This window comes from Brassica oleracea, chromosome C4 (assembly GCF_000695525.1).
Source record: "Brassica oleracea var. oleracea cultivar TO1000 chromosome C4, BOL, whole genome shotgun sequence".
NCBI lineage: Eukaryota > Viridiplantae > Streptophyta > Magnoliopsida > Brassicales > Brassicaceae > Brassica > Brassica oleracea.
Window position 1 is genome coordinate 3,610,802 of NC_027751.1, and position 14,590 is coordinate 3,625,391.

The window sequence follows — 14,590 nt, forward strand, 5'->3', positions numbered from 1 at the left end:
ATATATATATATATATATATATATATACTAATGATTTAAAGCAACAAGATTGGCTGATCAATTTAGTTGTCCAATTGAAATCTTTCAAAAGTATGTGAAAGACTAAAGTTAAAGTAAATATGGATTTAGAATAGTACTTATATTTTACTAACCAAAATACCGAAAAAAACCGAACCGAATCGAAACCAACACGATATCTGGATTGAACACCCCTAATCCAAATGAAGCCAAACTATTGTTTCATTCTCCAAAATATAATAAAAATAATAACTTAATTCCGCGCAAGGCGCGGGTTTTATCCTAGTTATACTATTATTTTCAAAATTGGTATGTATATACGGAAAAAAAAATGATATCAAACAGCTTGGTTGGGCCTATAGTGGCCCAAGTAGAATGGGCGTTACGAATCGCAACCTGTCATGTAATAAAACATAATAAACAAACCTTATCCACAAGGCAGCAAAGCAAGTCTGTTTGGTTTTGGCTCATCCACTGAAACATTGAGTCGTGAAGAAGACATGGCAATTCTCAGCAACGTCTCGTTTTCCCGCAGCAACGTCTATCTAAAACCATCTCTCTCTCATCTCCCTAGCTCTCCTTCTTCTCGTCATCATTGTCTCATTCGCTGCTCACTGGTAAGAATATCTCTCCCAAGCTCTGAAACGCAGAACCCAAAGACAAAACAAAGAGAAACTCTTTATTGATTTTATGTTGGTGAGTTTTGTCTTTAGCAGGAAGGGAAAGAAGTGGTGAGTCCATTGGTCTGGTCATTAGGAGAGGAGGTTTCAAAGAGAAGCTTACTTGCACTTGTCTCTGCTTCTCTCTTCGTTGTTGATCCTGCCCTTGCTTTTAAGGTAACTCTCCTTTAAGTGTCCTTTTTGAGTGTAATGATTAGTGGTTTTGGCTAGGAAGAACTTTAATTTCATTTGGAAACAGTATGAAACCATAGAGTGTTGTTAAGTTTATGCAATTTTTAGGTGAAACTTAATGTCTTTCATTAAGGGCTTTCTTTAGTGACATTTTCCTAACTGATATTATTATTTGTTTGAATCAAAAGTTTCAGTGCTGCTTTGGTTCTCATTGAAATGTCCTTCAAATAATTTAAAAAGTGTTTGTACTTATCAAAAGAGGTGTTTCTCTATGTCTTTGTGCTTTTAGAGTTTGAACACTTAAATTATATTTGGTTGCAAACTATCTTTTTGAAATGTGTCTTTATGTATTATATGGATGAAACTAAAAGGGTGGAGGTCCCTATGGACAAGGAGTCACCAGGGGACAAGACTTATCCGGCAAAGACTTCAGTGGCCAGACTCTGATCAGGCAGGACTTCAAAACGGTAAATATTATTCCCCTTCTAATGAGTGAATCATCATCATCTACAATAAATCTTTCGTTTAATCATCCTCTATTTGGGAACATCTTCGCGCAGTCCATCCTTAGGCAAGCCAACTTCAAGGGTGCTAAGTTGTTAGGTGCTAGCTTCTTTGATGCAGACCTAACAGGTTTGTTTGTTCTCTTTTCCTTTTGTTGAAAGTAGCACAATACATAAGAGTTCTGATTCATAATCATATCCAGGTGCTGATTTATCCGAAACTGATCTCCGAGGTGCAGATTTCTCCTTGGCTAACGTAACAAAGGTGTGTCCATGTATGTGTTTTAAGCAAAAAAATAATTCTTTGGCTTTAATGGTGAATGGTTATAACATTTTTGCAGGTGAATTTAACAAACGCTAACTTGGAAGGAGCAACTGCTACTGGAAACACATCATTCAAGGGATCAAACATTACAGGCGCAGGTACAAAAAAAGAAGAAGAAATCTTTCATAATAATAATAAGAACCCTCTCTTTGTTATCTTTGAGCTTTATACAAAGTTTGTAACGGGATTTTAGATTTCACTGATGTTCCTCTAAGAGATGACCAACGAGAATACCTTTGCAAAATCGCTGATGGGTAAAAACCTCTTCTCCTCTCATCTCTTGGAATCAAATCTTATTCTAAATCTGAATGTAATGTGATTTTAATGTTTGCATTTAATTATATTTTGTTTGACTCACTAGGGTTAATGCGACCACTGGGAATGCCACACGGGACACATTGCTCTGCAACTAAACTGTCAAGTGTAAACCTTTGTCTTCTTCATCTGAGTTTTTGTACAAGTTTTTTTGTGTGTGAATGATGTTGTTGCAGAGTGAGTGTGTATATAAATATGCTTACTAAGTTACTATACTCAAATTTGACATTGAGAGATTATGTATGCTACTTTACTTTCGGCCTACAAAACAGTATATAAAGTTTGGAACTGTACTTGTAAAATCACTTGTTTATTTTTCTTCAACCAACTTTCAGTTTTTTTTTTAAGATGTTTTTTTTTTTAAAACCCGTGAAAGGATGATACAAATAGTCTAATAACCACATTGGAGGAGAAACAAAGAAAACATACAAATTTGAAATTTTCACTGCTTCCTTTGATAACATGTAAGCAGCACTATTGTAGTTTATACATATGTTTAACAACAAAATTATTTGTTTTTTTTTAAATGAAAAATTCTAAAAATTCAAGAAATTACACAAGAAAACTTGGCGAAATATTTTTAAATTACACAGTCAAAAAGCATAATGGGTAAGTGGACTGAAAATGATTTTAGAAAATCTTATACCTTAAAAGAGAGTTGTGTTTTCTTATAATACCTAGTGCGTACATGACTATAAGCTAATCACAGTTGTATAACAACTCATTAGTTAAGTTTTTGATATTATCCATCAAAATGAAAATATCATTCCATAAACTCCAAACAGTTCTATCCCTACGTTCCCCCTCATCATCTATATATATATACACAAATTAAAACAGATAACTGACAATTGAGAGCATCTCTTGTTGTCTAAAAGAAGTGAGAAAAGAAGAGAAAGAGAGAAGCCATGTCTAAGTTGAATTCAAACGCCCTTCCTTTTCGTACCGTTCACACCGATGAACATGCACTCTTTCTGACCTTCTCCAACGGCTTCCCCCTCACAGAAGTGCAAATACTTCATTACTTTAACTGGCAAGTAACTAACCCTACTGCCTAACTCTCTAAATTTATAATAGTTTTTGTTTTGTGCAATGCATTGTTATCAGACCAGATCATTTACCTCGGAATTTCATGTTTTTTTCGTTACATAGAATGTTAGTTTTCTGTAAGTTAATGTCATAATTTATGAACTAACTCATACACACTCTTGCATGTTATATGACAAAGTCTTTAAATGGATACTAATTTTGGTTTAGTTTGTACAAATGTTATATCACGTGGACATATACTTGCATTTTACATGCCTCATCGCATTTCTAAAGATAAAATGCATTGAAACTTGTCTTGCTTAAAACATTCAATTTGGTGATTCATCGTACGGTTTTTGGTGATACAATATATATTTGCGATAAACAATTGGTTCTATATATATGATGATGATGATGATATTAATGTTGAAGTTGATGATTATCATCAGTTATTACTACCCGTATGTTGAAGGAGTGAATGTGCACATACCTAAGATTGGACAGCCCTTGTTTGGAAAAATTGTGTTTAGGAAACAATGCATTCCAGCCTTACTTATGGGAAACAAAGAAAAAATTTATTTTATAGTGGATGGCTGCCATCTCTACTGCAAAAGATTCGTAACCCAGGAGAGCAAACCCGCAGCCACCGAAAGTACTAGCCTCCCTGATGATGGTAACCACTCCGATGGTGATGAGTGATCTGAGTGTTTATGGAATGTAATCCCTTGGGTTGTTGTATCAATCAATGGGGTTTTAACTGGACCTATCCAGAATAAACTTGCTGTTTTTCAATTTTTAATTAATAAAGGATGTAATCGTTTGATTATGTGAGAACTGTTGGGTGGAGGTTTTTCATTTCAGTTCAGATATTATTTGAAACATGTTTTTATTTTGGATTATTTTTTAATTCTTTCTTCAATTCAAAATATGGTTGAAATAAGCATGAAATCACCATTTAGAATATTTATAGAATAAAATTTAAAAGATAGGAGGAAACTATGACTGTGACAAAAAAAAGGAGGAAACTATGACTAATAAACATGTAGCCAATTTTTTTAAAGATCATTGATTAAATTCGTATAAAATAAAAATCAATACAAAATTGTGTCAAATTTTCTTGATTTAAAAACACACTTCCTTTTCGATGCCAAAAAAAAAAACACTTCTTTTTCATATCGCCGATCGAATCAAATTATATTTTAATTTTCACCCAACCATTATTTATCCATGTTCGGAATCACGCTAGGCGTGAGTCGGACGGTCAGTCCGGTTCTAGCGAATTATAAGAAAATCAGAGATTAATCGATGATTAATTGGGGATTAGTTTTGAGCATTTTTTTAATTTTTCTCATATCGTATATATAATTACAAAAAGTTTTCAAAGAATGTACCGTAAGCTGTTGTGGCATAGTAATTTCAGAGCTCTCATGTGCATAACAGGTCCTGATTTCTACGCCTCCAGTATCTTTTTTTTTATTTTTATTTTATTTTTACTCATTAATGGCACAATTGTAAAAAATTTATCATCTCCTTCCTCCAATCATTTTAGGGTTACGCAACAGTTTTCAGAGCCGCCATGTCCTAGTTTTCCCAGATTTCATAATTTCTTGTACGTTTTTCTTGATTTTTATGTTTCAAAATTGTAAATTTAGCATTTAAGACCCGATTCCAAGCTTAAAACGTAAAAAAAGTGAAGGATTTTGATATTCCGATTTCATGGCCGAATAGGATCAAAACGCTACGCTTGACCACCGCTAAGCGTTTTCTCGCCGCTTAATCGGTCTGTGCGACCGCATTTTAGAACCTAGAAATATTTATCACTAAATAGTGGAAAACCTACAATTTTTTTGTCAAGAAAAAACCTAAAATTAACCGACAGCTAGACTGGGAGCCCTAAGTAAAAGCCTTTACAATGCTTATTAGTAATGAGATTAAAAACAAGCAACCAATGACCGAGGTTACGAGCTTCTGAAAATCTAGGAGAGGAATCATATATCTTTCTTTTTTGTGCACCAGAGGAATCATATATCTTAATTGTATTTTAAACTGTCGCTAGCGAAGCTCGAGTCAATGCTGATACAAAAATATTGAACATTCAATTATAAATTACAAATCGAGAAAATTAGTACATTCATAGTCATAACTATAGAGATAATGATATGAACTATAGAGATAATGATAAAGTCTATGTTGTAGTTATCCAAATACATAGTCCTCATACGATAAGGACATTGTCTCTTGTATATAAACTTGTACACTTTGATCAATACATACACACAGTTTATACACTATTTCAATAACTTTCAAGTTATTTTCCAAATTAGCTATTCGAAGTGAGTAAGATAAAGAGGAAAACAAGGTTAAATATAGTTGTGCGGAAAAGAAGCTTTGTTTCTCTTCCTCGGGGCGGAAGCAATGATTAAATATGTATAATTAAATAAGAGAAATTTTATAAGAACAATAAAATATGTATAATTCGTTTCTTCCGGTGGCAAGAACGTATCTACAAGTCCCGGGAAGGAGGGGGTGGAAGCAGTAACTTAGTGGGATCACTGTCGTCCTGAGTCACTTGGAGAACGGAAGTCACCGTCCCAATCAAAGTCAAGACCAGAATTATAACTGCTGCGATGGTGGCAGTTCCAGTCCAAAGGTCTTTGAAGTAGACTCGCCGGAGAGTTGCGAGGGATCTGTTGAGACGGTTGTCGTAGTATTTGTTAAGTCTCTCGGCTATATCGTAATAGTAAGAGCCATTATCAGCGAGCCCTAAGCACATCTTGTTCACCATTTCCACCACCGATTCGGAATGTCCCAACAAATTCTTTATAACCCCTTATTTTGGATGTAACTGAAAGCATTAGTTTTCGAAAATGAAAATATATAGCCAATTTTTTAAAAAATAAGTTGTCTGATTTTCCTTATATAAAAAAGAAATATTTTATTTTCCCTACGATTATGAAAACCAAATCTACGCGAACACTAGACTAGATACTTAATATTCATATGTGTAATGCTTATATATCAATATATCATGTATGAGCGTGGATGAAACTTTTTTAAATGCAATATATATACCTTTGTTGACGAGTAATTCAACGTCTTGCTCGGTGTCGATGAGGAAGCCCAAGAAAGCGATGTAGTGACAAACATAGGCTGCGTAAGTATAATGACACTGCTCTAGTGCCATTATGTTCCTCCACAACCTTTCCGTGTAACCACGTGCTGTGAAGCAAGGCATTTTCAAAACACCACGTTCGAACGATGTGCCCCTCTCTACTTTATTCCATACAATATCAACTCCTGCACTGTCTAGCTCGTCTGCGTTGTGAAGATTTTTTATCAGGAATTTCTTCGTACGTTGTTCGTTAATCTGATCTTCTTTTGTCAGACCAAGTTTCTCGACACGGACACACCGAAACATATCTGTAATATGAAGGAAATTCACTTCTTGTTTGATCTTATTTTTAAAGCCAAAATTTCCAAGGATAAAGTCACGGAACGTCAAGTTATTTCCAAACTTTATGAAGAAGGGTCCAAAGAGGTTTTCCAAAAGGGAAAATGGAAGTTGGTTCTCGAGCAAGAGTAGGTCTTCAAAGATAGTGTCTCGGTGGCAAGACTCGTCGAAAAGAAAGTCTCCTGTTTTGTCGATGTATCTACGTCCGGTCTGCTTTAAAAACACTAGTATGAACACCGAGTCGACGAGCATCATTTCAACGAAGTCTTCAGAGCTTATCCAGTCTGTTGATTCTGCATAGCATGCTCTTACGATTTTCTCATCTCTTACGATGATTCTTATGAACTCCTCAACTGTTTGATTCCCATACATAAGTGCAAAATTCTCAAGGTACTTCTTCTTGTGCTGCTCCATCTTCTCATATTCCAAATGCCTGCGGAAAGTTCAGAAGCAACAATACGGATAAGCTAGGAGTGGGTTAAGGTAGAATATCAAAGTTGCCAAACTATAATTTAACCCCAAAAAAAATATTTGTATAGCTCAATAAATATTTGACCAAAAAAAAGTATAGCTCAATAAATAAATAAGCAAAACTTTTAAAAAAAAATATTAAGTAGGCAACAATTTTTACAGTATATAACATATATTGTATATTATTATTGTAAAGACCAAACCTGAACACAAAATCCATTTTGGACCTACGTACTATTTTTACATAAACCAAAAAGAAAAGGGTAGAAAAACTAAACGTAATACACATGTATGCTAATTGAGTTTGTGTTGTATACCTCGAATCGTTTTTGGAGAGCTCCATGATTTGAGGTTTCTTAGAAAGAGGACCGATGAGAAGCATTTGAGGAGTGTAAGCATCTGGTCTCACATTTCGTAATCGGCATGGCACTCTATAGATGCAACAATATTTATGATTAACCGAATAAGGCCATAAAAAGCGGAACTTAGAGGTAGACATGACCAAAGTATCGGGTCCAGCCTGGTCATTAACCATGGCCGTGACTAAAGGAAAGTAGTTAGCGCCATCAGATCCTGTTTCGTTGATGTGTTCTTTATCTTGATCCCAGATCGTCTTAGGTTCATTGAAAGTAGCATTTGTTTCTTGTAATCCTTCTTCTAGATCCATCTCGAGAGGTTGCTTGTTCTACAAGTAAGCAGCACGTATATATATATATACATATATTACATATTTCAAATTATACTGAATTAACAATTTTTTTCTTTTGTAAAAATATTGAACTAACATTTTATACGATGGTGTAATAAAAAACACATATACTGTGTGTATGCGTGTGTGTATACAGTGGCGGAAGTAGTGCTTAGGGAAGGAGGGTCAATTGACCCCTATAAATTTTCATTACAAAAAAGTTACATGTACTTTTTATTAGAAAACTAGTGAAATGTTAAAAAAATTAGTATATTGACCCCTATGGTATTCACTTAAAATTAACGTGACCCATGATTTAACTATGTTGACCCGTTAAACTTTGTGGCTGGCTCCGCCACGGTGTGTATGTATATACATGTAACAAGGGCGCGACATATATATAAACATCACATTGCCTTTTCCTTTTTGTGTGTACTACGATAACATAACATTTTCGTATACTTTTTCTATCACTTCTAAAAGTAAAATCACAAAACAAAATAAGAAATTATAAAAAGCTGGAAAGATTTTAACGATGATAATAATACTAAATGAATAAAGATATATCTACAAGGAAGTTTTAGTTATCTCCGAACCTTGGTCATGTTTGGTGGAAAGGCAATTCGATAAAAAGCCCTACGACAGTGCATCTCTTGTCCTTCTTAATAATTGTGCATGATATGTTGTATTTATATTGCTTCTTAAAAGATGATAGTGAAATAAATGACGTGAATATGAAGCTACTTCTTTTTTTTCGATCGAAAATGAAGCTACTTCTTTAGCAAAAAAAGTACATGAAGCCTTTACTTAGAGCATTTTTATATTGCGTACTTTGGGCAATTTGCCCCAACATTCTCTTCCTTTATCTGATTTTATCTTATTTTGAACTTTGGGCAAAGAATTATGCTGCAGAAATCTCTAGAAGTCCAACGAGTTCCTCGTTGGACCATCCAATCATTCCTAAGTAAGTTTCTCCTTTTTCTCAATAATGACGGGACTCTCCATCATAATGTTGTGCCTGGCTTTCTTCACTGCCCTTTATTTCGTTTTAATTGGATCTAAAGTAGTCCAAGTCACAAATGGACATAATATCCGCGCGTTTAATGGGGATATCTTTATTGCAAACCAATTAGATGCAAAGAAACATACTTGACCCTAAAGGAATTTATGATGTTGCATGTAAATCTTGTTGTTGTTGTTGCGGAGCGTTCTTTATATAAAACAAACATCAATACACAGATAAATGTTCGAGATTCTTAGAAAACTAGCATCCATAGTTATTTTTGAATTCGCAAGAGAAATGAACAAGTATAGTAGTATAGTTTCTTGTATGTTAATAAATAATCTAGGGATTGTAGGACAAATTCGAGGCCGTAGAGATTTAGTCCAACGCAATTAGTGTTAAACGTTAAGACCGAAGTCACAAACGGTCATATAACATGTCTAGTAATCATATCTGCTTGACGGTGTCTCCTGAGCTTCGGGGACTGGCTCTATACGGACCCTTCTTTGCGGTTAGGTTTCCACAACCTTAGTCGTCTTGCCGTGTCGTTTGGAGCTTCTGCTCTTGCTATTCAAATCTGTAGGAAGCTTGGATGGGTGGCTCTGCCTTTTTGATGGTTGGATTGCATCATCTCCTCCGAGGTTGTGGCCGGAGTAGGGAGTTAAACCTCTACCTACATCCTCTAGAGTTCATGTTCTTCATAGCAACGTTCTCTCGTCTGTCAATTTGGACTTTCAGACTCATCCACTTTATGTTTCTGGTTTGGTCAGTTTCGGTCTCCTTGATCGTGTGATGGCCGGGGCCGGCTCGCCAATCCGCCTCCGCCTGTTACCATCAAGAGATCCTCGAGATTTCCACCGTTTCCGACCACTCCCATGACCATTTAATAATAACCTCTATTCCTAATAGTGATTGAGTTCTTTAGTTTAATAGGGGCTAATAGCTCTCCTTTGATGTCAAAGCTTAGCTTTAGTCTTACTTTGTTGTTTTAGACTAAACCTATAATCATCTATCTAGGGGACTTTTTTTGGTGGTCTCTTGGGTAGAAATTTGCTTGGTTGCATCTTTAGAACCAGGTTTACTTGTATCTCCAAGCCATTTCAAATGAAATGAATTCACATTTTGGCAAAAAAAAAACATCTAGTCTTTCCATAGAGATGTGGGGAGCTTCCGAAAATCTAGGAGAGTAATCGAATATCTTAATTGTATTTTAAACTTTTAAGATAAAGAGGACACCAAAGTTATATATAGTTCTGTGTGGAAAATAAAAACAATGCAAGTTTTTTTTTTTTTTTAAGTTTTGTTTCTAGGTATACAAGAAACAGTCTACTTTCCTCGGGGAGGAGCTTGAGGTGGTGGTGACTTGGGGTCGCTCTGCGTCACTTGGAGAACAGAAGCCACCGTCTGAACTAAAGCCAAAATAAGGAGAACAACGGCTGCCACGGTGGCAGTTCCGGTCCAAATATCTTTGAAGTAGACTCGTCGGAGCGTGGCCACGGATCTGTGGAGACTGCTATTGTAGTGCTTTTTGAGTTTTTCAGCTATAGGCTCATAGTAAGATCCAAAGTCCACAAGCCCTAAACACAGCTTATTCACCATTTCTGCCACCGATCCTTGATGCCCTAACCAGTTCTTATTCTTCTTTATAACGTCTTTTGACGTAAAATGTGAAGATATGTTAGGCACCTCATAATTGAAAAAGGTGTCGGTCTTACGTAATACAGGAATGTTCAACATAGTTTAACCATTCCCTAAAACAATCTGAATTTGAAATCTAAACAATGTCGAAAAACGTGTTTTGGTAGCATTTTTTGTTGATAAATATTAGGACAAAGAAACCTAATATAAGGTAACCTGACTAAATAACTTGATTTGTTTCTGAAAATCTTCAAAACTAAAATTACAGTTTTCTAAAATCCTGAATCCTAAACGTATACCAGCCGAGTTATAAATCACAAATCCAAAAAAAAAAAATCCAAAATCGGGATTGAGCACCTCAAGTTCCTATTAATGTATTATTTTGTTGAATAATAAATTATGAACTATATCATTTTGTAAAGTGTGTTTACCTTTCTTGACAAGCAAGTCAACGTCTGCGTCAGTGTCGATGAGGAAATTTAAGAAGGCAATATAGTTACAAACATAAGCAGAAAGAGGGTAATGACACTGCTCAAGTGTCATTATGTTCCTCATAACCCTCTCGGTGTTTTCTTCAACTGTGAAACAAGGCATCGTCAAGACTCCTCCTTTGAAAACAATCACCAACGATAAATCATTTTCTTCACCCACATTCGCAAACTCGACTCCTGCACTGTCTAGTTTGTCTGCATTGTATAGACTCTTTATGATCTTCGGTTGCTCAGCTCTACTCTTCAGGCAAACCAAGTGTTGCCACACGGACACGTCGAAACAAATCTGTAAAATGTCTGAACTTCACATTTTTTTTCAATTTCCCTTCAAACCTAAAAACTCGAAGGATAATGTCACGGAGCGTTTCCTCAAATCTAAACTGAAAGAGAAAAGGTTCGAAAAGATTTTCTAAAAGAGCATAAGGAAGTTGGTTCTCGAGCAAGATTAGGTCTTCTAGAATAGGGGTTATATGACAGGGAACATCGAAAAGAATATCTTCGTTCCTTTGATACTTTTGAGTTCCGGTCTGAAGGAAGAACCCTAGTAAGAAAACAGCGTCGTGTATGATCATTTCCACGAACTCTGCAGATTTGATCCACTCCGTTGATTCGGCATAGCTTGCTCTTATGATATGTTCATCTCTCTCAATGATTCTGCTGAACTCTATGATGGTTTCAGTCCCATATCTATGTGCAATTTCCATATGATACATCTTCTTGTGATGTTCCATGTTCATATAGTTCATATATCTGGAATAATCCAATCCAAATGCATTAAACTATTTATAGAAAAAATCTGAATGTTCTCAACACAAATAATACTATTTAAAGGATACTTTATTAATTTTCGAATCGTTAACGGACAAAACTTAAAACAAAATATTCTTACGTATAGCACTTTTACATACAATTTATAATACTATGAATTTTAATATTTTATTAACATATAAACACAAATACACTAACTAAGATGTTAACATAAGCGAAAATAAACATGAAATCAAACAACAAAAACAGTTGTTAACAATCTCTTGTCCGTTTGCATTCTACAAATTTTAAAATAGTATTTGAATATACCAAAGACACTAAAATGCTATAAGAGCATCTTTATCCATAGAACCCATTAGAGTCTCTTAATCATTTTTTTAGTAATAAATTTGTGTTAAGAACTTTAGTCAAGAGACACATAAATTTTTGTCTTCCATTGCAAGTTTCTTAAATAAAGGTTCTTAAAAAAAAATTGAAACAACTTGAGAAGTAACATTTGATCTTGTGAATACACTTTCATTAAAAACAAGGAAATGAAAAACATGATTAATGCATAATTGATGGTATCTCTTGCTCTCAGACTATGATCAATACTCAAACCCTGCTACAAAGGCTGATGTCTCAAACTCAACATACAAAGGCTATACATATCACCTAACTTAAAAGTTCTGCAATTCACCAAAGAAAATTCTTCATCCCAAGGCCATAGTCTAGTGATTCTCGCTCACTAGCCCGTGTATGTTCCATCCGCTGACCTGACAACTTACCATAGTCTAGTGATTTGTCGACAGAGAAGAACACATCGCCTCCTTCCATAACATACCCACAATCATTCTCAATAATCTGTAACAGGAAAGAAATCATATACATAATTGCTGATTCCAACTCCATGTTGTATCAAACGAAACATACCTTTTCAATCATCTTAATGATGTCATCCATATGTTCGCTGAGTCGAGGCTGGTCGGTGGGAAGGAGGCAGTTGAGAGCACCCATATCAACCAAATACTCTGCCACAGAAGCGTTTACTCAACTCTAGCGGGTTGGTAATAGACATATAAGTATATGTCTTCCCCCACACAAAAAAATGATAAGACTACATAAAACTTATAACATATAAATGTGAAACAATGAACTATCAGAGAATACTTTTGTGAATTTTATCCGAAAAGCCAAACTTTACCCTCTTGGTCAGTCACTTGCAATGTTGAAGCCGCAGAATGATCCTTGAGGTCTAAGAGAGTGCTGTTGATACGTAAAGTTCCCATAGAGTGTCGAGCACTAGCTAGATCAAACCATCCCTGCCAAAAGAAGACATTTTTCAACAAGTTTATTAAGGAAGAGTCTCTAATCATAACAGTGAAGTAGATACATTCTAAAGTTATTTCTCATGGCTTCCTAAGCTATCTAATCAACCAGAGCACAAGAATCTGCCAAGTGTAGCCAACTCATACAAAAAGCTAAACTTTGAAATGATAATGAGAACCAGTTAGCCCACTAAACGCAGCCTAAGTAGCATCTTGTTTAGATAGTAATCATCGAGAGTAGACAATAGAGAAACGATCACAATCCAATCATGTAGGTAACAGAGTCTAAGAGGCAGATAGTTTTAAAAACAAGGAAAGGTACTTACTTTCTTCATCATCAACGAACTCAGGAAGAAGATCACCTTCCTCATCGATCTTCTTCTGCAAAACCCAATAGGGTTTAGGGTTTAGGGTTTAGGGTTTAGGGTTTAGGGTTTAGGGTTTAGGGTTTAGGGTTTAGGGTTTAGGGTTTAGGGTTTACTGAGCCTGAGAGATAATTGAGACGAAAACGTGTGGAGAAGTGACTCCATTTTGGAGGAATCACGGAATCACGAGAGGAGTGGGATGGAGAAGAAGCTACAGCAGAAGGAGAAGAAGAGCCGTCTCTTGTGTATCCTGATTAAGAGACGTTTCTTATGATAATTGCTATTTTTTTTTTATTTATTCCTAATTAAATTAAGAGACTCTGTTAAGAGCCTTGGATAATGATGGTCTAATGATTTAAGAGATAAATGTGATTAAAAACAAACACAAAAAGAGCTTTTAGTTCGCATGATGATATATGTGTATGTATGATGATAAGTACCTTAAATCGGTTTTGGAAAGCTCAAGAGCTTCAGCTTTCTTAGAATGTTGAAGTGGACCGAGTAGAAGCATCTGAGGAGTGTAAGCCTCTGGGTTAACTCGGCGTAACCAGTTAGGCACTCTATAGATGCAACAATACTCTTTGCTAAACGAAGAAGACCATAAACCGGGAATCTCAGGTTGGGAGCCAGATGCCGGTTTAGTGTTGGCCGATATTGCCTTAATTAGCTTTCTCAGGTTTTTTTGAGGTTAAGAGCCGATGGATCACAAAAACCTTCGCTCCATTTACCCACGTTATCAGTTCCGGTTACATTCTCCATGATTGGATCCTCGATCGCCTTTTTCTTTTGTGATTCTTCAACTTCACCTAGCGTTGCAATCTGATAAGGAGCATCCCATGGACCACGAGAATCTTCGCTCCATTTAGATCCGATTTCATTCTTCTTATCCAAGATCATCTTTGGGGGTTCATTGTCAGTAAAACTGGTTAGCTTTATTCCTTGCTCTAGATCCATTAGTGGTTGCTTCTCCTACAAGTAAGCATTTAATGTTTACATGTGCATATTGAAACATCACTAAACTAAGATTATTGAGGAAGTACGTGATTATTACTATGATTAAAAAACAGACGAGACCAAAAAGATAATCAGTATATATAAAATATTTTGTTTTACTCGAACCTTGGCCATGTAACATGCTGATTAGGTCACCGTTGGTTATGTGAATATATTTAATTGTGCATGGATTATATTACGAATTTACGAGGATAGGGGTTCTTATAAGATTACAAAAGGCCCCAGATGTTCAAAAAGTACGTGAAGGTGAAGCGATTTAAATCAAGCATTTTTATATTGCTTCTGTCTTCAGGAAATCATCCCAGTTTTTTTATTCCTTTATTTGTTTTATTTATTCGTCGGGCAAAGAATTA

The 14,590-nt window shown here is 35.5% G+C and overlaps 4 protein-coding genes across 6 annotated transcripts; 1 reads left to right on the plus strand and 3 right to left on the minus strand.

The window, feature by feature from the left end:
- The first annotated feature begins 456 nt into the window (after positions 1-456).
- Positions 457-2,317, plus strand: LOC106339774 (thylakoid lumenal 15 kDa protein 1, chloroplastic). Of its 2 annotated transcripts, none has more exons than XM_013778644.1 (8): positions 457-635; positions 732-854; positions 1,241-1,336; positions 1,430-1,502; positions 1,576-1,637; positions 1,714-1,795; positions 1,891-1,951; positions 2,059-2,317. In XM_013778644.1, the coding sequence occupies exons 1-8, from the start codon at positions 519-521 to the stop codon at positions 2,108-2,110; spliced, it is 666 nt and encodes a 221-aa protein (XP_013634098.1). In that variant the 5' UTR covers positions 457-518; the 3' UTR covers positions 2,111-2,317. The 2 variants fall into 2 exon arrangements, with proteins under 2 accessions (XP_013634098.1, XP_013634099.1); XM_013778645.1 differs by having other exon boundaries at positions 735-854.
- A 3,227-nt stretch (positions 2,318-5,544) lies between these two features.
- LOC106337868 (UPF0481 protein At3g47200-like) lies at positions 5,545-7,630 on the minus strand. The gene is made up of 3 exons (XM_013776972.1): positions 7,281-7,630; positions 6,114-6,925; positions 5,545-5,870 (listed from the first exon to the last, which is right to left on the minus strand). The coding sequence occupies exons 1-3, from the start codon at positions 7,628-7,630 to the stop codon at positions 5,545-5,547; spliced, it is 1,488 nt and encodes a 495-aa protein (XP_013632426.1).
- A 2,350-nt stretch (positions 7,631-9,980) lies between these two features.
- LOC106337869 (UPF0481 protein At3g47200) lies at positions 9,981-14,351 on the minus strand. Its single transcript, XM_013776973.1, is given in 7 exon segments — positions 9,981-10,306; positions 10,724-11,022; positions 11,024-11,533; positions 13,664-13,910; positions 13,913-13,983; positions 14,146-14,192; positions 14,343-14,351. Coding segments are annotated over 7 exon segments (1,509 nt in total).
- On the minus strand, positions 12,083-13,253 carry LOC106340438 (cysteine--tRNA ligase 2, cytoplasmic-like). Of its 2 annotated transcripts, none has more exons than XR_001269392.1 (4): positions 13,185-13,253; positions 12,735-12,852; positions 12,464-12,620; positions 12,083-12,394 (listed from the first exon to the last, which is right to left on the minus strand). XR_001269392.1 is itself a non-coding variant. In XM_013779314.1 (4 exons), exons 1-4 carry the CDS (start codon positions 13,227-13,229, stop codon positions 12,227-12,229), a joined length of 429 nt encoding a protein of 142 aa, XP_013634768.1. In that variant the 5' UTR covers positions 13,230-13,247; the 3' UTR covers positions 12,084-12,226. The 2 variants fall into 2 exon arrangements, 1 of the variants encoding a protein (XP_013634768.1); XM_013779314.1 differs by having other exon boundaries at positions 12,084-12,394; positions 12,464-12,561; positions 13,185-13,247.
- Positions 14,352-14,590: the final 239 nt, after the last annotated feature.

Coding starts and splice junctions, on each gene's coding strand:
- LOC106340438 (XM_013779314.1), bottom strand. CDS start 13,229: ATGAGGAAGGTGATCTTCTTCCTGAGTTCGTTGATGATGAAGAAA. Junction 12,562..12,734: donor GCAAGTGACTGACCAAGAGG/GTAAAGTTTGGC, acceptor CTTCTGTGGCAG/AGTATTTGGTTGATATGGGT. Junction 12,395..12,463: donor TCATTAAGATGATTGAAAAG/GTATGTTTCGTT, acceptor TTCCTGTTACAG/ATTATTGAGAATGATTGTGG.
- LOC106337868 (XM_013776972.1), bottom strand. CDS start 7,630: ATGGATCTAGAAGAAGGATTACAAGAAACAAATGCTACTTTCAATGAA. Junction 6,926..7,280: donor CTCTCCAAAAACGATTCGAG/GTATACAACACA, acceptor AACTTTCCGCAG/GCATTTGGAATATGAGAAGA. Junction 5,871..6,113: donor TGAATTACTCGTCAACAAAG/GTATATATATTG, acceptor ATCCAAAATAAG/GGGTTATAAAGAATTTGTTG.
- LOC106339774 (XM_013778644.1), top strand. CDS start 519: ATGGCAATTCTCAGCAACGTCTCGTTTTCCCGCAGCAACGTCTATCTA. Junction 1,638..1,713: donor CCTTGGCTAACGTAACAAAG/GTGTGTCCATGT, acceptor ACATTTTTGCAG/GTGAATTTAACAAACGCTAA. Junction 1,796..1,890: donor ATCAAACATTACAGGCGCAG/GTACAAAAAAAG, acceptor ACGGGATTTTAG/ATTTCACTGATGTTCCTCTA.